The 23,397-nt window shown below is 39.4% G+C and overlaps 1 protein-coding gene across 2 annotated transcripts in view; it reads right to left on the bottom strand.

Annotated features, from left to right (window-relative positions):
• The window catches only part of RFTN1 (raftlin, lipid raft linker 1), a 119,309-nt gene that overhangs the window by 79,372 nt on the left and 16,540 nt on the right, over positions 1 to 23,397 (bottom strand). For both annotated transcript variants that reach the window (XM_087746952.1, XM_087746998.1), the window contains exon 2: positions 17,752 to 17,907. In XM_087746952.1, the coding sequence (XP_087603078.1) occupies positions 17,752 to 17,896 (145 nt within the window). In that variant the 5' untranslated portion in view covers positions 17,897 to 17,907. The remainder of the gene's footprint in view (positions 1 to 17,751; positions 17,908 to 23,397) is intronic.

The raw sequence follows: 23,397 nt of genomic DNA, 5'->3' as shown, positions 1-23,397 counted from the left end.
TGTTAGATTATAAACAGAAACAAAACCGATCCATCTAACTCCATTCAACTATCCAGGAAAACTCCAAGTTTTAAAAAGGAATAAAAAGTAGATTAGATCTGTCTTCGTTTCCAATCGTTAGGCCTGCTTGGGGAACTGCAATGAAAAACCAAATGCAAAACGTTCTCCAGAAAGTATTTACCATTCCTCTCGGCTCTCCTGCCCCACACTTCTACTTTTTGTTCAGCGGCATTGATAATGGGAATATATTCCCAACATTGCAAATCGTAAGAATACCTCTGTTACAGTATGTGAATTTCATCTGAAGAGTCTGTGTCTGTACACAAGCAGGATTTAAGTTTCACTGTTGCAGCAGATCTCGTACCACCTTCACAAGACTTGCTCTCAACGCCACCGTTGAGTTGTACTTGGAGATCTCAGCTACCCCGTACCATGGAAGGGAGAAATCCAGTTGGAACTAAAACTTTTCTGATATTTGCAGCAAAACAGGCCTGAAGAGGAAGATCTTGTGATCCAAATCCTCACAGCTTACAACTGTCAGAGGAAATACTCTCTCCAATGACATACTTAATGTGCGAAGATTTGCGTGGGAATGTACGAAAATACAGGTGGCAGTAATCCCTATCAAGCAATTTCCCCAACAGTTCCTGATTAATTTGGCATGTGGAAGAGCCATGTATTGCCCCATATATGATTTTTAGAATGACAACATAAACTAAAACTAATTCTGGAACATATAAAGCTAGAACCACCAAATGGATCTTTGCAACGAATTAGGCAATTACGTCCTTTAGAAATGAGGTAAGGGAGAGTTACAGCAATACCAAAGAGGACCTACTCAACAGTCAATACGTTATTGAATTTGCCAGCTCTATTGGTACACGAAGGTGGTTAAAGGTCTGATTAAAATCAGTACTAGATAAAACACTTCTTGCTGACTTTTTGCTACCTGTATCACTATATATAGTGCTATTATACAAATTCCTACTCAAGTTTTTTTCCATTAGCATAGCTAATGAAGAGCGAGTCCCACTGATGAGGCTTTTGTTTTCCAACCTCACTGCTGCCACAGCCTCAAATTTCCCTTCTCTTTTCTTCCCACTCCTTGGATTCCTCAAACTGATGAGAAACAGCGATTCTGTGGCTATGTTGGAGCAACGCACTGGCTCGCTGGCCAGCGAGCTGTCACTGAGGAGAGTGCGTGTGACTTAGTTCTCCTCACCTTTCCCTGAGCAACGCAGGTCTCTGTCTTCTACCCAACTGCCAGCTTTCACAAAATTAGGAGCAGCCTAATTGTCTTTAAACATTTCTAGCAAATTGGTTTGAAATTGTCCGGTTATAATTATTTGGAGGAATGAAACAGACAGACTGTGAGCCTTTTTTAACTCTCGTTTCCCTAGGAAACCGGTTCAGAAACAAAACATTGCTCTACCACCTCCCAACTCTCTGGAAAAAAAAAAAAATCCTTCAAAAATACGGACCTGAAAAGAAAATCCTGCAAAAGGTACTATGGGATATTGCCTTCTGTAACACCTCTAACAGTGTATTTAACAGCGATAAGGCTTTCACAGAATATTGAAAACGACTAGCAAGCAATAGTTCACCACTGGCACCTAAAAGAAGTATGTCACTGCCAAACACACCACATCACTTCAACTTGGCAAGAACGCTTGATAGAAAGCCAAAGAGTAGTGGAAAAGGCTGTTAAAAGTTAACAAAGCACTTCCCAAAAGTACTGTTTTGTTTTTTTAAGCAAGTCTGCTAGAGCATGGGTGATGGATTTACTAAAGAAAAAAGTTTTCCTTGGCAAAACACCCTGCTTTTTTTGCTTAGAGCAAATTTTCCTGTCACTCTCCAGAATTTGAACTCCAACTCCCTCTTTTCAGAAAAATGTGGCCAGTTTCTGTTTTCAAGCGAAGAATTCCCACACAGTAATACTGATAGCATACAAGTGTATTATTTAATATGGGTCATGGGAAAATGGACACAAATTCAAGCATCATTAGAACGGAATGACCAAAGTCAAATTATGATTTTTTTTATTTTATTTTATTTTTTATTTTGCAATAAAATGGTTGTTGTTGCAATTTTGTTTGCAAAAAGTAGCAGAGTATTTCTCCAAATGTTTATGAGAAGGCATCATTTTACCTTTATTTCTCAGTGTAGTTCTGTCAGAAAAATTGCTGCCTCTAAAACATTTACTGGAAATTAAAAGGCAAGAAGCAGAGACACCTCACCTTCAAAGCTGCCAAAGAATGAGTTAAGGAAGTTATTATAATCTAATCCCAAAGTAGTAAGTATATGCAATAAAGATGTAACAGATGTCCTGTCCAACAGGGACAGAATTCTTTCATGGTATGAAGGTGGTAATTAAAAAGCATTATGCAGACAATCTTAAGACCTAAGCCATTCCCTACCCCCTGGATAGGATCCCTTTCGGGTTAGTGACATCAAAAAATTAGTTTCATAAATGAACATTCTTACTGATTAAATAATAAAATACAGAAGCAAATAAACAGCTCAATTTCTTAGTTTCTTTTACAAGGAATATAAAATAAATGTTATAGGTGGCACAGTGGTATATGATGATGCATATTCATAGCCAAGATACAATAACAGAACTGCTCGCTGTTATTCTTGTCAGCCACTGCTAGCATGGGCAATACCTCAGGAGCAAACCCAAGAAAGCGTGCAAAGCACAGTGCCTCTGTGCCTTGGCTAATACTGTTTTCTCACTGTTCCTAATAATGCAACCCAAAGAGAGGTCACAAGCAGCCTCACGTGGCGTAATCATATGACAGCCCATGTTCAAGACACTTTCACTTTTCTCCATTCCCAAGCATATTCTGCAAAACAGAGAATCATTTCTAAGTCCTTTTAGGTCAAGAAGGGCCAGACCTGCTACTGGCTAATAATGGAATATCACTGATAAAATAGTCTGAGTTTCCACCAATGGTTCTGGAAGGGTTCCCTGGAAGTATCTGTTGACGAGCAGACCAATTTCCCCCCCAAATTTACTATAATAAAAAAACTAAACAAAAAACAAAGCCAACAAATAGTGCAAGAGCGCAGCTTGACAACAAAGTCTTAGAATTCTAAAGTATTTTATTCAGTGAACATGTGGTGAAGAACAATGAAAATAATCCCACAGAATATGTACAATTTTATCTATTTGATCATTTGAAAGGCTTCATCAAGGCATTCAACCCAGCTGGAAAAATCGGGTAGAAGAAGGACTGCAGAGAAAGACAGATGCTGCATCTGAGCTGAGCATTCCTTAGTAAATAAACAACAAAACCAAAACAAAACAAAAAAGCAATTCTGACACAGTTCCAAACTTTGTGAGACAATAACTTAACAAAAGACCATTTATTCTGTCACTCTCTCTTCATTCTTTTGTTTTGTGATTTGAGATAAAAGTAGATGCTATTTTTTTTTTGCTTACTAATAATCTGTACAATAATTACTAGTGAATTAACCCATGCAATTTAGCACTATTTGTCAATTCTTGTATCAGTTGTTATTAAGAAATTCAGCAAACAATTGTTCAAATAAAAGAACACCAACAGAGGGCTTAGCAACCAAGGAACTACAGCAGTAGACTGCTGTTTACTTACATTTCATCAGTAACCGTGTCTCGGCTTATCTCTAACTTTCTCAAAATTCCATCTATTTATTTGTAAACCTCATACCTCATTCTCTTTCAGATTTAAGGCCTTTTATCAATTCATTTGGAAACACACAGCATCTTTAGGACTTCTCACATCCTTGATGCCTTTTTATGTGCCACATAGTACACGAAAGCCTCTGTATTATCAGACTGAGATGAACTCTTTCAACTGATGACTGTTTAACAGAGACAGGTAATATTTTTGCAGTTCTTAACTCACCTGATGACTGTCAAGCTTGTCTTTCGTGTGTTGATCAAGAGCTGCAGCTCACAGCAAAGGCTTAATGAGATTCTCTTCCCCTTGAAAGGACTGTTTCTTTCAAGAAGAATCTGTAGCTAATCAGTGCAAGTCTCAAGTTGAGAGGATGATTATTTGGGGGGAGAAGGAAAGGAAGGAAGCTGAGAGTTCTTTACAATTTCAACTAAACAGAGCTCCATTTATATGAAATAAGCAAGGTTTGCAAAAATCAACTGGCCGGAAAGCCTTAAACTTGCAGTTCTTGTACAAGACCTTATCACAATGCATGGGTTACCATTTACCAGTAAGAACCATACCAGTTAGCTACAGCATCTGAGAAAGCATCGGAGTCAGCTGAAATTTCTCATGTGCCACCTCATATCTGGGAAACCCCCTCACACTGCTACTGATGCTAAGTTTATCATATAGCACAGTGTGTCACAAGTATCAAATCATTTGCAAAAGCATGACTGCACACAAACCAAGAGCTTGCTGGGTGCGCAAGTTATGTTACAGAAAGCAAACTGCAATTTCATGCAGTAATTATGTCACCTGGAATCCTCTTAAGTCCAGGATATCACATTTGTATGACTGCAATAAGATGAAACCAAGTCACTGAGACTTGTGTTTAGTGTTTAAGATACAGGGCAAAAATATACAACACATGCCAGGGTTTTGCCAAGATACCTGCACGAGTGCCAAAGGAGCTAGCTTGGGAACTGGAAGCAAGACTAGCACAGAGCTCAGCAAATGCTAATAAGTTCTTGTCCTCCACATGAGCCATGAACATTTTTCCAGGCTGCCTCATCACTTGAAGAGAAGGCCACAATCTGGCGGCGTGGATCATTCAGTATCAGTTTTGTAATATGTTATAGCTGTAAGACAGTAACGTTCAAACAGTATTTCACCAAGAAATTACATTGAAGAGTTCTGAAATTGCTGCAGACTGGCCATGAACCAGCAAGCACGTGTCAGAAGCACCTGGAATGCAGCATTAAACTGACACCTATTGCAAAAAGGTACATTATACCAGGCCCAATTTGAGATTTTGCTTGGCAGTCATTTATATCTTGTGCAGACAGAACACTTATTACGCTACCTGTCACTTGTGGACATACATATGGGCACTGAAAAACAAAACACAAACAAAGGTCTCATGTAGATACTGCACTATCACGGACATAGGATCAATGCCTCTCTATATGAAGTCAAGGTAAAGAAAATGCAGGTCAGGCATTCGCACACAAAACCCATGCAAACGGTGTAAGAAGACTAACCTGAAGAACAGTTAACACTTGAGACACAATCATTAAGGTTTGCAGACGACATTATTTTGCTGAGTACAATATTCATAACCTTAATTTAAATTGCAATCACAATTATGCTTGTTGCTAAAGCAACAATTCTACCTATTTACAGAACTGGGCAAAGAAAATGAGAAAACCTGCAGTTTCCATGCACAATAGACATGACAGATTTAAACTACCTAAATGTTCTCACGTTATTCTTCAGACAAAATTTAAATCGAATGTTGATCTTTCCTAGAAATGATAGCATTTTAAAGTTTAAAGTAACGTTTCCCTGTTCAGTAATGAAATAAGTCTAATGCACTCAGGGGAGGTTTTCCATGTCACTTTCAGATTCAAAAAACAAAACAAGTTGTCATGAAAGACCCAAAAGGTATCTGAACCCAGAAACATAAGTTGTCTTCTTCAGTACAAGACCATGTGCCTGCCCGCGCACAATACTGTGGGTTTTATTCAGGCAGAACTCGACAGCAAATCTTGTCAGAATGACAGCGCAGTCCCTGCTGGGCTTCATGGATGTCAACACAGCAAAAAGGCACACCTCTGGCAACGGAAGGCTCCCAAAACACTGAAAATTCATGCAATGCCACGTCTTCTCTTCCTGCTTAACAAGTCAAATGATGTTTGTCCCTCCATTTTTACTGTCATCCATCACCCTCAAGGTTTTTCAGTTTGTATGTTCAGCTCCTCCTGTCCCTTGATATTCTTTCCCTATTTTATCTGGCCTACTTCTCTTGATGCCCCCTCCTTTCTGAAGACCTTATCTCCTCTTCCCACCACGCACGAGTGCCCACATCTATCCTGGCAACAAAGTGAACAGAGCATATGAAGCGTCACACTAACACAGCCCTCTTTGGCTTCCAGACACAGAGAGATGCTGCTGTGAAGACCCTTCCCTGTCCAAACACAGGGGAACACAGTGGCCAACATCACAACCATGGCACTAGGCACAATGTTCGGGCTCTCCATGCCCATGACCTACAACAGCATGGGTCCAAGCCGGGGTGGTTCTACCTCTCTGGAAGACATAGCAATAGGTGGCAAAGGCCATCAGGGCAGTGCCCTTCCCTTCCCTTCTGCACTCATGAAAAGTCACCTGGTCACATATCCCCTTAGGGGAGCAGCAGCAGCAACATGGTCCTGCTCCTGGAACTCCTCTCAGCCATGTGCGTGATCCTCTGCAGAGAGCCCACAACATGGATGAGTCACATTGTATTGGGGAGGGGGGGCATTCACTGGAAGGATGTTGGGTACAGACTTGCTTTTTCTCCCCATTTCAGCATGCAGCCTGCAGACAGGGTGCATACCTCTCATGTTCTTCCCATGACTGTAGGTGCACTGCCAGATGCCCAAGCTGGGCTCTGCTGTTTAGTTTTTGCTCCAGTTAATCCTCTGGACATGCCGGTCCACTGGGGAATATTTCTGGTGTAGGCCGTATCAGCACCCCATCACCCTTTTTCCCCATCTTTGCCCCTGCCCCAGAAGTTCCAGATCCCACTTTCCCTCCTTTGCTTTTCACTTCCTTATGACTTTTGGGCCATGTTGGTCTCCTCCAGGAATAAAGCTAGCAAAGGTGTTACTTGAACTCTTTTGCTGATCCGTGGCTGTTTAGCTGCAGCTGTGCCTTCCACTCCAGTTTTTCAGCTGAGAAGCCTACAGCACCCACATTTTCTGGGGTGCAGCAACAGCAGGAAAGCTATGGCAGGGAGCCTGGGCTAGGGATGTTATAGCTCATCACAAGGCTGACAGACATCTTGATTGCTGCATTTTTTTGTGGGAAAGTGTGGAGGCAGTTTCTAGGATTGAAGGATTCTGGCTATGAAGACCCTTTGGAACTTCATATGAGCTGACATGTCAGCTGAGTGTTGACAGCCTATCAAGCAGCTGACAGGGCACGGTCCTGCTCTGAATGGGGTGCTTCAGCCAAAAGCCTAGGAACAGGACTGGCAGGCCATTTCTTCTGCAAGCTAAAAGGAAAACAGGGAAGGAACAGATGCTTCCCACGAGAGATGCCTGTTTCCTTGTTGAGAAAAGGGGAGAGCTGATCTCCATACTGCAGGACTTAATCAGCCTGTACTACCCCCCTTCCTTGTCCTTAAAAGTCCCTCCTCTCCAAGCTAGGGGAGCAGAACAGACTTTACCACTCTTCCCTTTGTCAGTTCTCCCTCCTTTGTCACTTCTGAGAAGAGCAGGGCACAAGATTCACCCTCAACCCTCCCTTTTCCTGCATGGTGTGCTGCTGCTACTTTTCAGCTATGCTTTTCCTTAGCGAACAATTCAGTCCTAAGTCTGTTAGGTTTCCTGAGGGCCACTGAGCCAGCAGCCAAAGGCATCTGCCAACAGGAAGAAAAATTCAAAACAGGCATTGAGAGTCAGGGTAGAGACAAAGTAACTATGCCCACCTAAAAAGGACAAATGGTCAAATGCCACCAGGAGAAGAGTGAATCTCCTCGCTTCTAGACACTCAGCTCTGCTGTACCTCTCTGCAAGGGCCGTGTTTGAAGGATGGCATTGCAGACCTTGATCATGACTTTGCCCACTGCAAATTTTGCCCTCCCTCCCCAAACTGGTTAGCCACCAACCAACAGGTACTGTAATCATGGGACTCCATAGGGTGACAGCCACACCTGTGAGAGCAGGTTTGGACTCCCAAAATTTCATCCAGGGATGGCAAAGTCATGGCAGTAGCTTGTAATAACAGCAAGTTCTGACCCACCACACTATCCTCAGTGCAGAGGGGCAACCACTAGCCCTACCAGTCCAACCTTTTGTCCCACACCCATAGTACCCTCCAGTGATCTAGGGCAGAGCACACAGAAGAGTGAAAATTCAAGAAAGTAAAGCACAGTCCACATCTTCCCCCTCAAACAAAAGTAGGGAGGAAGCAGGAGGGAGTCAGCTCACCTGAGGTGTGCTCACACAGTAGCTGCCACAGCTAGAGGAGGATGCTCACCATTCCATCCTCAACTCCATCTTTGTTGGGCCAGTGGCAAAAAAGTCAAGAGAAGTCGTCAGGCAGTAGATGCAATGGTAGCACGTATGAAAAAGCAGGAACAGAAAACAAACCAGGAACAGAAGTAGGAACAGAAATTAGACTTGTTTCTGCATGTGAAATCTGTTTACAAGCATCACTGGCAGAGGCAAATCTACAGTCATCTGCATGAGACAGACATTGGGACAAAATGGCATCTCCTAAAGTGGCTGCCAGAAGGGCTTGCAAGCCAGAAAGCAAACATTTGTTAGATACCTTTCCTTCGGGTTTCTCTGAGCCACATGTAGTGGGATGTTCAGTGTACAGGAGGACACTAACTCTTGTCCAAAGCAAAACCCTCAAAATGCATTTAATGCAGCATGAACTCCCCAGAAGCAATTGCTCCAACCTGGCTGTCTACTCCTCTTGCACCACACTGTTGGCTTAAGGTACGCACAGCCCGATACCAGCCAGGGCTGAGCTATGTGGACCCTTGGGTCTGACCCACCAAGACACCGTTATAGGTTATATGAAATAGCTAAATGTCCACACTGTTTCCATCACAACAGAGACTCTTTATTCTTCATACAGGAAGATTAGAAAAACAAATGCAAGCAGAAAAAATCCCACACAATCAAGGTACATCTACACACTGTTTTCTTTTCAGTAGGATTAAGAAAAGCAACAGTCAATAGCAGCTGACACCAACAATTCCCATTTTCTGTCAAAGGGCGTATCCTCCACTCAGGATTAACCAATCCTAAACCTTTCATTTTGATGAGATTTTAGGCAAACACCACCACTTATTTACAAAGTCAATTATTAAGAACTCCATTATAATTAAAATATTGCACAGATTTTGTATATCATCTTTTATCTGGCTGATGTCAAGGAATTTGTAGTCACAAGTCATAAAAAGACTAAGCAGATTACTGCAGAGATGGCTCCTAATCACCTCTCTCCCACAATAAAACCATGAGGCATTTATTATTCAAAGTTACAAGCCACTGTGTGATCTCCTGTTCCAGTTAAACACAGGGGAAGTTTTGTTTCTGAGAAAACAGGATTAGGCCTCTGTGGCTTTAAGAATTTCACCATTCCATCAGAAATGCCTGTCTACCAGCCTTGCAGACTGCCAAGTTCAGCTCCTTGGCTCTTGAACAGCATCAGGAGGATGAAAACCACATGAAGACTGGAAAAATGTGCAAAGAGGCAAAAGAAAAGACAGGGCCACTCAGAAAGATCATGTGCAATTCCTGAACTGCTGATAGAAAGAAGAAGTTTCTTGGAAGTTCAGAGCTTTTTTTAGACAGATCTTTTTCCATGATGCGAGTGAATTACAACGCTCATGTATGTGTGATGTACAGTATGCATCTCTTGTAAGAATTCAATAACTACATTAAGAAGAAGCTTCAGCTAACACAGCAAATACAATCAATGACTGCATGGTAAGAATGGAGTATTAGTTACCCATTCTTCAGTCTACGAATGAGTACAGACAGAAAGTTAGCACAAACATGACTATTGCAGCACCCATATGTTTTCTACAATGTGGAACACACATAAATAGAAAACATCCTGCAGATGTTCCTTCCCTCCCTAGTCCATTTTTCATTTGCACACACCCATTGCCCAACTACATATGCAGAATCCATGTAGAAAAAGTGGCTATTACATTGCTAGATGTATTTGGGGTGAGATTCCATAAAAGCATCTAAAAGAAACTGTTTCCAATCACAAGTTGAAAATACCATTCCAAAACACATCATACGCGTGCTCTTTAACATATCTGCGACTTCTAATACACATACCATATTGTACCTAAGCTTCCATCTAGCCTATAATGTATTATTCTAACACAAAATAGCAGTGCCACAGTTCAGTTGGATCTTGAGAAGACAGACGATACCAGCAATTTTTTTTTCCATTTGAAAGTATGTGAAAGGTAGAGCTTTTTTTGCAGGTATATAACTGTTAAGATATGGGCTAGGAAATTTAATTCATAATATTGACCAGCTTCTTGCTTTAGATTCAGTGAGAAGGGTGTTTTGAAGGCCATGATCTAGCTGCTAGAGTACTGGACTGCCCAGGACCTATTCCCAGTTCTGTCACAGTCATGATAGGACTTTAAATAAAGCTCTTTGTACTTTGTTGTACAGTGCAGCCATAAAGCAAAACGTAAAAGATTGAATGTTCATATCCTTATGAATTACCCCTCTCAATGATATAAATGTGTATACAATACACATGTGCGTATCTATTACACACATTATTGATGTACAGATATGCTTAAACATATAGAAGAGAGAATGTGTGCATACAGTTAACCATAACAAGGATCTATATACAATAATTATGGAAAGCAAAGCTTGTTATTTAGAAACTAGAATATGTCTAACAGATTTTACTCAAGTTATGCATCTTTATTAAAAAGCCAACCACGGTAAAGAAGTTCAAATTATTCCTAACAATTCTTTATAGCAATTACATTTATGATGTAATTTATTGCATTTATTAAACTACTAACATATGGAATGCTCCTTTTATGTCAAATTGCAAGTTTCCCAAGGCACACAAGTAAGTTTTATAAACCGCTACAGCATGAATGTTTCATTTTGCTGTGACTTACAGTGGCAAGTCCTGAAGGGTTACATATTACTACAGACTGTAATTCACTTGAAACAAAACACCAAGAGAAGCCAAAAAATTTCATTTCTCCATGTCTGTATTAATGGAGAGGACTGAAGCCCAGATGCAACAAACTCCTTATGCTGATTCTTTTTATCATGTGTATGTTTTCAAGTGCATATAATCAAACTAAGTTGAATAGGATATGCACGTGGACAAAGCTTAAACAAAGTGGAAGCATTAGCAGAATCTGAGCTACACAGAAGTAACCCATTGGCCTCTTCTGCTCATCATCTTACTGCTGTGAACCTGTTACATATTAATCTCCTCTGAAGCTATGTTTTAGTCTGTTGTACATGATCTATATACACCGTCTGGTTCAAGCTATCACATCACATTAATAACCTAACAGTATTTTGCCTTGCTAATTTTATTTCATCACTCCTGAGGACAAAATGGTGGTAACAGACCTGGTCAACTGGAAATACAAAACTCAAATGCTAATTTCATTTATGTCCTTTTGCTTACAGAAATGAAAACAGGAAATTAAATAACTTCACCAATGGGGAAACAATTGCTTTTACTAGTCTTAAATCAAATAATAACACCTGCAAATGCAGGGCTGCAAGGTTTGTTCTTTTTTCAGATGTACAGCCACTTGCTCAGAAAATTGGGGGGTTTTTTTGTTTGTTTTTGATGGTGGGTTTTGGTTTTTTTTTTTGTTTTGTTTTTTTTTTTTTTTAAGTGAAGGGTGAAGAGAAACAGAAAGCAGAAGCCAGGCACAAATAACTGCTTAATGTAATATAAAAATTACTGATGGGAACAGACGGTAAGCACTGAAGTCAAAAACAAATACTACGTTCTGCAGCAAACACAATTTCCTCATAAAAAATTGCATATATATTCTATAGGAAAAATGCCCTCTCTATCCTCAACTCACACACTTTCCAGTGCATACCATTTCCAAGTTCCAATTAGACTACTTCTTTCCCCCCTCTGAGGGGAAAACCGAGGGGTTTTTATTAACTTAAGCCTACACACAACTGAAATTTAATCCCAAATTAAGAATATGTCCATACTGAAATGTTTCTTTACCTACTGATTGTAATATAATAATTATGTCCTTTATAAAGGTTCATTAACACATTACTTGTGTCTTTATGAGAAAAAAAGCAATAAAAATCAATCAAGAGCCCAACCATAGCAGTTGTAATAAGACTGTAACAAATATTTTTGAGCAGTATAACTGGTTCCAAAACATTATTGTATAGTATCCAGAAGCTTGTCAGAACATGAAAGATAGACACACTTTCAAATTCTATATATATATGCATACATATAAATATATATACACACATACACATAAAAAATGCCTCAAATCAGAAGGTTTTATGTGTGTGGTACATTTGTTACACTAGGAGTATTGTCCTGGTAAAATACATGCCCTTAAACAACGCCACTTACGACACTTAAGCAAAAAATAGTGTAAATGTTGAAATGTAACTAAGAACCTTATTTTTTAAATTATTTTCTTTACAATATGAATCTTGACAAATGAAATTCTTGACAAGAAGGATAAAAACCATACGTCCTTGTATTCACATTATAACTCAAGAACTTCTTTGGGACATGTGAAGTATTGCTATTTTTCATTCCATCAGTCAAAACATCTGGATTTTAGTGGTTTTATAGCACAAACGGCTTGTTCGGAGTATAGCCTTTCCCCATTTAAAAAAATTTATACCCCCATTTCATTCTCATCACATAGCTAGCATATGTTTCATGCCAACTTTATTCAAGGCCAAAACCTGTCGTAACTCATCAGGCCAATGAATTACTATAAGAACGTAAAGCAAAGGAAAAAAATATCCAATCAAGTCAGTTTTAAAAAAAAAAACAAAAAACTAAATACCAAAAAACTCTACACTATTCTGAGGAGAAGGGAAGAGAGAAACAACTATCAGATTTCCAGTTTCTTTGAGAAGGTCATCATAACTGAAAAGAGGTGGAAGAAAAGAAACAAAGGATGAAGAAGAAGGAGAGCTCAGTTTCTGTATGACCTGTCATTGCAAATGAAGTTTTCCAAAATAAGTAGATCAGATAAGAGCAGGAAAGGAATGCAGATTACAGAAATATTTCTCTTTCAAATGAAATAGCAAAACAAAACAAACCAGCTTGCCCCACAGAGTCATTGTTGAAAACATGGTTCCTTTAAATTAAGGCTATTCCATTTGTCAGCACATGTCCTCCTCAGGTTCACTCACCATTTACCTCTTATTTCCAATAAAACTTGGAGATAAGAGAGGTACAAGACGACCATCATTTTTTTTACTTTCGGGGCGGGGGGGTGGGGTGATATAATCTTTTTGTGCTTTTTCCAGTAAAGGCCTGAAGTATATACACATAGACCCTAATTTGCCTCTTCTGCCTTTGTAGCAAAAGGTTTGCTGCAACATTAATCTAATGCTGCTGCCTTTTACTGTCCTCAAATTTTTTATTGTTATAAAATTCAATCATTGCCACTTAGCATTTGTATTGTCTTGAAGTCAGTGAGAAGGCAGCCAGTTGAGCAACTCTGAAGCACGGATTAGCCAGCAGAGAACTACAAGAACATTCAAACTGCAGCTATAGCTACTGAGAGTAAGTTGTTAAAAAAGCGTGCACACTCTCGGAGGCGTTCCCTGCACCTGTTGCATGCCACCACTGGGAGCGTCAGGACTCTGAGACAGAATGACTCAGGGGAGCAGCAGAAGAAATGACTGCGGGTAGAAACCTGTCAGAAGAAACTGGCTGAAGATGGAGATGACGCAGGACTAGACCATACAGTGACAAGTGAGACTGACTCAGCGAAGGAATGAGCTGACAGCAAGGCAGGTAGGGTTCAGGAGCTGGATGTGCTCATCTACTACACGTTGTAGTACATGTATTCCTACATGTTGTAGCACATCAGGAATGTGCTCATCACCACATGTTGCAGTCAGGGCAACCTAACAGCTCACTGCTGCCAACAGGGGAAAGACCCTGCTCTTCCTCTGCACCTCCTCTGGCATTTTGCTGACCCAGCAGTGAGCCATCCAATTTACAAACCTACTAATGTCTTCCTGACAAGTAAAAATATGTGATGATTTTATCAATTTAATTCGGGTGATATCTGGTGTGATTTCACCTGAGGAAGAGCCGCAGCCCACAGGCTTTGGACAGTACAGATGACTAAAGAACAGAGTACATGACGACTTTATCAAGGGACAACACTGAAGACAGACTGTGATTTCTTGGAAGAGGCCATCTTAGCAGAAACAAGAAAAGTGAGGCTCATAAGGAGACATTATAAAGTTAACAACTCAAAACGAGCATACCCACCTCAAGGTTTTGAAATGCTTTAGCAAAGTGCTCCTTATTCCTCAAGTGCCATTCTCCGCTAGATGATAACCCTTTGCTACTATCAATTATCACACTTGCTAAAGAAGTAAAGGACAGTGGCAAATCTAACCAATTTAATTCTGAAGAACCATGCATTTTATCAGTGTTGTGGCACACGATGGAAACTGATGGGTTCTTCGTAGCCTGCTTTCCTTGAAAGCTTGGGAAATCTTTCTCTAGACACTTTACTTCCAAGTACGTCAATTCTGTAACACTGGGAAGCATCATAATGAAGGTTACACTTGCAACCTTAATTCTGCCTTTTGCATCTATGCATTATTTATACAGTACTTAAATAAATGATCAAACACCATTTTCCATTGGACCTCTGCATCAGTGCAGAGGAAGGCTCAAGTCTGGAAACGAATAGAAATGTATAATAAAGGAGCGTATTTCCTTACATTCCTTCAGCTGTGTATGCCAGAAGGGAAACAGTAACCAAAGACAGCAAGCAAGAAAAGTTAAGTTTCTGGCTAAGATAGCAGAGAAACAACCAGCAGGACAGTATTTTATTCCTGTTTTCAACAGAGCGATGCTAAGGGAATGAGTTCATAACAGTGCAAGCTGATTTAAAGGTCCTTTTTCTTTTCCTGACTGCATACTCCCACCACTTCTACCAGCTCCAGCATTCTTCAGATCCTTCCACAAGACACTGATCTGGCAGAGAATAACCAAACAAAAAGACTGCATAGCCTTCTGCCAGATCCATGAGTTAAATCAATTCACAGAGCTGACAGGAGGTGAGAGAGAGGAGCAATATCTCCCCACTTATAGCTGCAGAAAACTTACGTCCACCTAGCTGCCTGTGAAACGGCAGTTACAACATACATCACATTCTGGAAGTGATCTCTGATCATCTAGATATCAGATTTGAGAATACATGCAGTTCCTAACTACAAACATGACCAGTATCCACATTTACATCTAAAGTCAACAAAAGCTGCTTTTGGAACACGTGAAGAAACACTAAGGACTTGGAAAACTTCTGGCAGTAGTCTCTGTATTAGCTCCCACTTGCAACTCGGAGATAATCACATCCTTCTCACTGTTAAGATTAAACACTTGTGAGAGAGACAGTTACCAGAGCAGTAAACGTTATAGAAAAGCCCCAGAGAAAAATGAGTACCTGTCTTCAGAGCCAGGCTCACTAGTGTTGTAAATAAGGCCTAGAATAAGGACACAATGAAATACTCTGCAGCCACTCATAATTTAGCATGGCTTATTCTAAAAACCTAATGAAGCAGAAAACCTGTGGAAAAAATGATGTCAGTATATATATACACACACTGAAAGGGCTAAAGTAGATTCACAGAAGACAGACTTCACAATCTAAATGTACTTTTTACACAGCTGTGAGCATTTCATTTTTAGAAGCCACATAGGCATAGGTGAAACTCATCATTAACTCTGGTTATCTGTAGAAGTTATTTCTGAGCAAAAATATAAATGAACCAGTGATGCTGTCACCATTGAGAATAACCTGGAACATCATAACACTGCGTAGTGGGACATGAGCCTTCATACAGCCAATGACAGGAACAGGGAGGGAGCTGCATTACCACAAGCTGTTGCCCTGCCAACCCTGTGAGCACATAGTCGTGTGGGATACTAAGGATACTAAGGAAAAAGAGCAGGAGCAAGAGCTCCATTCCCTCCTCATCTGCCTGTCCACCACCATCTTCAGAGACCGGAGTGATGGGGATACAAGATGCCAAAGCAGAACTCAATGGGAGCTGGATAGCTCACACTCTTTGGCAAGCCAAAGAATCTGATGAAAGTACTTCTACTCACAGTCTCTTTAAATAATGCCTCCTAAAATCATAATAAAACAGTCTATGATGAGTAAGAAAAACGTACAAGTATGCTTTACAACAAACCTATCCATTTAATCAGACTTGGAAAGTCTGGGCTGAATTTTTTGCTCTGTGCCAGACATCCTCTGTGCCTGAGGCAAGTCACATTTTTATCACATGTACTGATTGTTCCTCCATACAGTGACAAAGATGAGACTTCATGAGGTATCAGAAGAACGCACACACTAAAGCTTATGAGGCAATCAGACAGAACAGTGATGAGCATCCCAGAAAAGCCCATAGAAGTGTTCTTAATATTAATTCATTTTTACTAATGACACAATGTGCAGTGCATATCAGTAAAAGTTGTCAAACTATCAAAGGACAAACAATTCACTTTGAAATAAAAATAAATAAAACGTAGAAACAACTGCAATACATAAACATGAAAAAAATTCCTCTCATTTGTTCCCACTGCAGCACATCCCAATTAGTGTAACAAAAAACATAAGAATCCACAAGTACAGGAGAGAAGCACTAAGAAAAGTCTGCAAAGACAAAACTTCTCAGCTCCCACATATCCTACAAAAGAGCATTCCTGTCCAACCTCCTATTCCAAACCTCCACCTTTTTCCAAGTTCAAGTTCACATGCAGCAAGTTTTAAAAAACAACAAATTCACATTACTCTGGGCTAAACATACTGAACTGCACTAGAGGTGTCACATCAAGCGACGTACCAGCAGCTCTTTGTCTCACACAGCGAGAGACGTACTGCTTTGGCTTTTCCTTTGACCTGACTTGCAAAACAAGAGAAGTAGCAGCACACTGCAGGGCAAAAGCACAGAGGCTCTACCTGGCATCCTGCCAACTAGCTGTAACAGATTTTGGTACTGTGTTGTTTTATATATAGCAAGAAGCAGGTCCCAGCCTTCTGCTCAAGCTTCAGATTTCCAAATGGTGTGAGGAGTAATTGCTTGTAGAACAGGCTAATTTTGAAGTGAAAGAGGGCACAGGCGATGGTGTGAGCAATACTGGCAGAGACGCTTGGTGTCAATCAGGAAGGAAAGAAATGGAATGTCTGTGGATTGTCATGTGAATTAAAGCAAGACTATTTCAGATGGACAAAAAAAAAAAAAAAAGGTAAAAATTGCATGAGACTGGACCTTCACCCCTTTAACGTTTTAGATCTCCAGTGTCTCCCACTATCCTGTTCCCACCCACATGGGTGCACCTCTAAGTATCTGTAACCACATAAGAGTTATTTAAGGTAAGTTAGCAAAACTGAAAACACTAACTTTAACCTCTCACAATACTCCTGAGGGAGCACAGGGAGCAGAAGGGGAGGAAGAAAAAAGAGCAGTGAAGTATATAACCTGGCAGACCTGAATTGCTTTACCATATGATACATTGATAAAAATGCAAATTAAGGAAACAAAAGTCCGTATTAGAGTAAGCAAAAAAGGTGAGGGGGGCAGCATAAAAGAACCAAACATCTAAGAACCTACAACTAGCTCTAAGGTTAAATAAGGTTAAAAATTTATGGAAAATTCTCAGTAAGATCTCTGCATGTCAGCATTACGACTGAAGAGAAAGCATTTACTTAAAGAAACTAAAGACTTTTAAAAAACTATTACACACACCATTCAAAAACCATTATGGAGCAATTAACATGTTAACTTGAATAGGAAAAAAAAAAGTCTAAAGAAAAATACTGTGTACTTACTATCATTTAGTGTTGTGAAGTCAAGGAATTGATATTCATAGCAAACATCTATCTTGGTTTCTACCTGGGGCCTCTTCAAAGTTGAATAGATATTACCAGGTCGTTTTTCATCATGCTTCTCTAGTTTGTTCAATCCACAACCCATTTCAGCAGCTCCTGATACAAAAAGGCAGGGGAAGGAAAAAGGGAAAATGCATAAACACCATTAAATTTTAGGTTTTTTGTTTCCGGTTTCATGCAACACAATAGTACATTGCGGTGATTTTTAGTTTTTAAATACAAGCTACCTACAAACTACATGAAATTGTATAATTAACTAAACGCTCAGATAGTAACTGAAGTATTTACCACTCGTATCAACCCTCAGGCATGCTGTTATTTTATTGGAAAATTGACAGTTTAATGCATGTATTTTGCATCTTTCACATGTATTCAGTAGTATACTCTGGAAGACACATATTCCATTATAAAAAGTGGCTGAAAATGCAAAATAACTTGCTAATATAAGGGTTGACAACTTAATAACAATTTCTGCATATGCAGTTAACTGTGAGAGCAGATAGTATTATCTTTTACACAGATCTTTGTAACATTCAAATTAATATCTAGACTTGTAATTCAATGGAAAAAACAGGTTTGCTGACAAGTACCAGCATTTAGAAAACTACCTCACTTCCTTCTACCTCATGTTTTCAGGTAATCCACAAGAAATAATGGCACTTTATAGAAGTCTTCTTCAAACCAGAAGAGGCACATGACGACAGAACTGGACTAGGTAAATCTAGTTCTCCTTAATAAGCTGCCAGTCCACAACATTTTAAAGGATTACTCCTAACAACCATCTCTGCTAAACATTAAATGTTTCTCAATATCCTCCACATTATGGCTCATCTGAGTATGAAAGAATGGAAGAATTGCTTGGTGAAAATACTCATATGATCCAAACCCTCTCATTCCTCTTCAACAACGCTGCTCGGACTGAGGCAAATTATTTCAGCTAGCAGTGAGTATGAGAAGGTAAAGAGGCACACTAGCTAGGCACCTGAGGTTTTTCATTACACCCCACCCAACTTCCTGCCTCCACCTACACGGCAAAACTCAGGCTTTGGGGACAAGGAGAGAAATGCAGAATAAACATCCAGTGATGAAGAGGGGCTCCCGCAGGCCACCCTGGACACTTCGAGGCATGGGATCCATTCAGTGTAAACGCGCTGCATGAAGCATCACCAAGATGGGTGTTTCAGCCTCCTTGCAACCTCTGACAGATAGCAACGAGCACCTGAAAAACTTCAGTCACAGACTAGGGCTGCCTTTACCTTGACAATTAATAAACCTGAAGTGGAGAATGAAAGACTAGTTCAGGTTCCCTGTCTCCAAAGATGTGCTTGTAAGCTTATGCCACAGCTCCAGCCTCCAAACGGTTAGTGAGTCAGTCAAATTTCCAGCCCTAATGTATTTAGAATCTACTTGTGGAAATTTGTTTATACTTACATTGTGCTTTAACTTTTGTAACTTTTGTCCCTCCCTCATATTTCCTTGTGAAATCATTTCTATGAACAGTTACCAAATCCCTTCCTGTATTTTGCTAGAATAAATGTACTCAAGTCCTTTCCTGCCACTTACAAGACAGGATCTCTGCTCCACCACCCCACTCACTCTCATTTGCATCGCTCCTGTTTTCATTTCTCTATGTGAACACAGGTGACCATATGCTCAAAACGAGATCTTAACAAGGCCTATTAAAATAACATTGATGCTTTTCCCTGTCTCTGCTGCAAATAACATGCCTACTGCACCTAGAATCATCAGTCACAGCTGAATCACATTCACAGTTTACTCTCAGCTTCCCAGTAGCCAAAGAACCCACCTCTTTTTATTTTTATCCAAGACAGCTGAGGAGTTTCCAACTCATCTCCCATAACTTTGCTGTATTCCTTTGCATTTCTACTACTCAGTAATAATCTCACCCCATTCTCCCACACCCCTGGAAGAGCTGGAAGTCTTTCCAGGCTCAGCAATGCCACCCACCTTCATATCATCTGCAGAATCTGTAAGTGCACACCTACACCTTATTGCAAATTCACTAATAAATACATCAAAATAGGACTGACCAACACATCAAACCTTAAAAAAATACCATAGTAAATACTCGATCACACAGAAACTGGAAGCAGAAAAAACATTTCCTAGAAAGACCTGCAGCATCAAGAAAAATGGATGAGGTGTCATACATGTTCCTGAACTTTAAATATTTGGGGGATTCATCCAACAGAAAACACCTTTCCCTGCTTATTTTGACAGAAAAGTAAAAATTACTTTATATTAACAATTTCTATAAATGAAACCTAGGTTTTGGGTTGTTTTTTTTTTTTCTTTTGGCATTTGAGGTTAAAAATCCTCAGGATCACCTTCTGTTCCCAAAATGATACTTTCTACTTTTTCTTTTTTTTGTAATGACAACTACTACCATTAAGTAAAAAAAAAAAAAAAAAAAAGGATTATTCTTTCATATATACAGCAGCTTCTTTCTTTTGCCCATGCAATATGATTATCTTAGGTCTAAAATGTTATTTATTTTAATATATAAATGTATACTGTATATTAATGAGCCTAACAAGATACTATGAGTATTTCCATGGACTGTAGTGGAACACATCTAGCAGTATACTTGTACTTATATATTGTATATAATATATAATATATAATTATATTATAATATATAATATATAATATACAATAATATAATATACAATATATTGTAGAGTGAGGAACTAAGATAGCAATAAGCATTAGCCAGTGTATCAAATTTCTTGTTTCAGCGATGGCCCAGTAATTCTTACACATCATAAGTATACAGCACGACATTTTGTAAGGAAAAAAATTCCATTTCAGAGGTCACTAAGCAGCAGTGCCTGCAACCCTTAGTTATGCAAAGGGTCTGAAATCCACAGGACTCTTCAGACAGTGATGACTGCAGAAGGAGGCCTTGGGGACTCAGTATTTCACATCACAGAGAGTTTTGCATTCTTTCCTAAATTGGGGTGAAAGTGCTAGAAAATACAAGCCTGCTCTTCCAGCAGCAGCCACGGACACTCTCCTGTGCTTCTCTAGCAACCATCTCCTTGGCCCTTTTGAGAAAACTGGTCCACCCTCATTGCCCATGCAAGTAGCGATCTCTGCAAACAGTGCCAACCCACAAGTCATTCAGCACGGAGATACCTGCCCACTTGGGACTGGACTGAAAACATACAGGTTTTGTATTAATTCACTGAGTGACTGCTTACCAGAAGACTGATTTTCACCTTCCTGCTGCTTGGCTAAAACTTCAATTAGTATCCTTGAGGATAAAATACTTCCCCACATTTCATTAAGTATAGACAACTACGTTTATGTTACTAAAGCGCACATAGGGAAAGGATGTTTTCACTGGAATAAAAATGAGGCATCAATAGAAAAAATATGTTTCACAACATCACAATCTTTTCCACAGTAATTAGGATGCAAGTGCTGCAGCAGTAGAAAATAAATCTTAAGAAACAAAGTTCCTACTTTAATACAGGAGTTTAAATATTAAAAAAATTCCAGAGATTTATGAATACTTAAAGTTTTCTCAAAGATACTGATGATGTGTGTATGACAAGTAATCACTGAATCACCGAATTCTGCTCAATGTTACCCCACAAACTTGCTACTGGGACAGCTTGCTTTATAACCTTCCAAAGACTTTTAACATTAGTTATTACCTTCTTCCTTCCTTTCCTTTGCAGCAAAGTTAGTGCTGTTCAGAGTCTTTCCATCCTCGTCTGAAAATGTCTCCTTGCTTTTCAGTTACAAATCTAGTTGTCAACAGGACATTATTCACCTTCTTAATTTTCTACATTGAAGTTATCAAAGAGTGCTGTAAGAAATGTTCATCATTGATGAATTCAAAGTAATCTAAACCCACTTCAATCCTCTTTTGCAGCAGGTATATTATTTTGCTATACGGGATGCTTAAGGTTAGTGTATTGCATATATTTATCCTGGCCTTCTATAACTGCATGTGAATTCTACTTTTTTTATTCAGTATTAAAATAAAATATCATCACTAATACTCACTTTTTAGCAGAGTAAATTAAAAAAATTCTTCAGAAACACTGCAAAATTTTCAAATATTTTTTGCTTTGCAGTAGGTTCCAAGACAAGCTTTTCCTTTTTCATTAATGTAAAAATTATCAACTTACTAGTTCCATACTTACAAGAAACACCTTGAGTGAGAGAAAAAGTAACATCTAATGAAGAACTAAAATTAAGATTTAGCTATGGGCTCTTACAGCTACACCTGCTGGAAAAACTAATTCTGCCCACAAAGTCACTTATATTGCGAATTAGTCTCATGCGTGCTCCGTGATCTTCATAATTTCTAAAATTGTTCTTGTGTTCAGCCATGTGATGATAAAACTAGAACTGAAACCCAGATCTAACAATAGATGCGTTTTTTCTTAGTCTATATCTCATTTTAATTTTGCGAAACATCAAAAATGGAAGCTGTGATGAGTTGCAGAACAACAGCAAAGCCTACAGTCAATTAATTCCTACGTTTGTCTTGTGAATGGCAACAAAGGCCTCCACTGGTTAGGAAACAAGCAGCTTTCTTCTGCAAACTGAGTTCAGAAATTTAACCCAGGTTTTGTACATCCCAAGCAAACGCCCAATTTGCAAGCCACAAAATAAGCCTGTTGCAGCCACCTCCTCCTCCCCGTTACTGTCCTTTGTCGTATATTTTAAGAGTAGAGGAGCTCTGGGGCGTATCTGGAGGAACAGGAGAGAAACCCACCCCAGCATGGCAAATGACCTGCCCCTGAATGCTCCTTCCTGATGCAAGTTTTATTGAAACTGGTACCGTCCTTTGCCATGAAAAACAAAAAATCACAACAAGTTGTACTCAGCAAGAGAAAAAAACCCAGCTTTTCCATTTTTAAGCACCTCCGTGATCCGTGAAAATGAGTGTTTCTTGAATAAAATACAGGAATTTTTATAGCTCTTTTAGAGATCTAGCAAGTTTTCAACTCATCATCTCTGAACCTAGGCTTTGTTAAAATACGCTCTGCAGCTTGGGTTTGCTTTCTCACTTTACTAGCTTGTATTCAAAATACATGAAATACAACAAGTTCAGAATTCGCAAAGAACAACAACAAGCATAAAAGAATATCATGTAGCTAACAACTTATTTTCTTGGAAACAGCAGCTCAGGCCCCAGGATTATTTTTCAGCAGGAAAAGGGCACAAAGAAGAGAAGAAAAAAAACCTGCCTTCTGTCTGATTTTTTTGTTTGGGGCTTTTTTGGGAACAAACAGAGCTAATTTTCTGATGTATCGCCCCCTCCTTTCATGGAACTCCATAACAATTTATCTCCAAGGAATAATAATGAAAATTACACTGAAACATAACAGAACCACATGGCTAATGGAAGCTTGAATAGATTACCAGACTAAGTAATTTAAGGGATGTTTATCAACTAAGTATATATTGGCTAAACAGTTTATTTCAACTATATCAATATTACAGAAAGCACTGTGTCAATGACTACTCACAGGGATGATTTGAAAAGCCTTCCTAAACAATTCTTTTAAATACGTGTAGTACTGGAGTCAATTGCTAAGCATA

Source organism: Nipponia nippon, unplaced genomic scaffold (assembly GCF_047370975.1).
Source record: "Nipponia nippon isolate SJK-2023a ecotype South Korea unplaced genomic scaffold, ASM4737097v1 scaffold_1, whole genome shotgun sequence".
In the NCBI taxonomy this organism is placed as follows: Eukaryota; Metazoa; Chordata; class Aves; order Pelecaniformes; family Threskiornithidae; genus Nipponia; species Nipponia nippon.
Note: the sequence above shows the minus strand (reverse complement) of the source record. Positions and strands in the feature narration are given on the sequence as shown.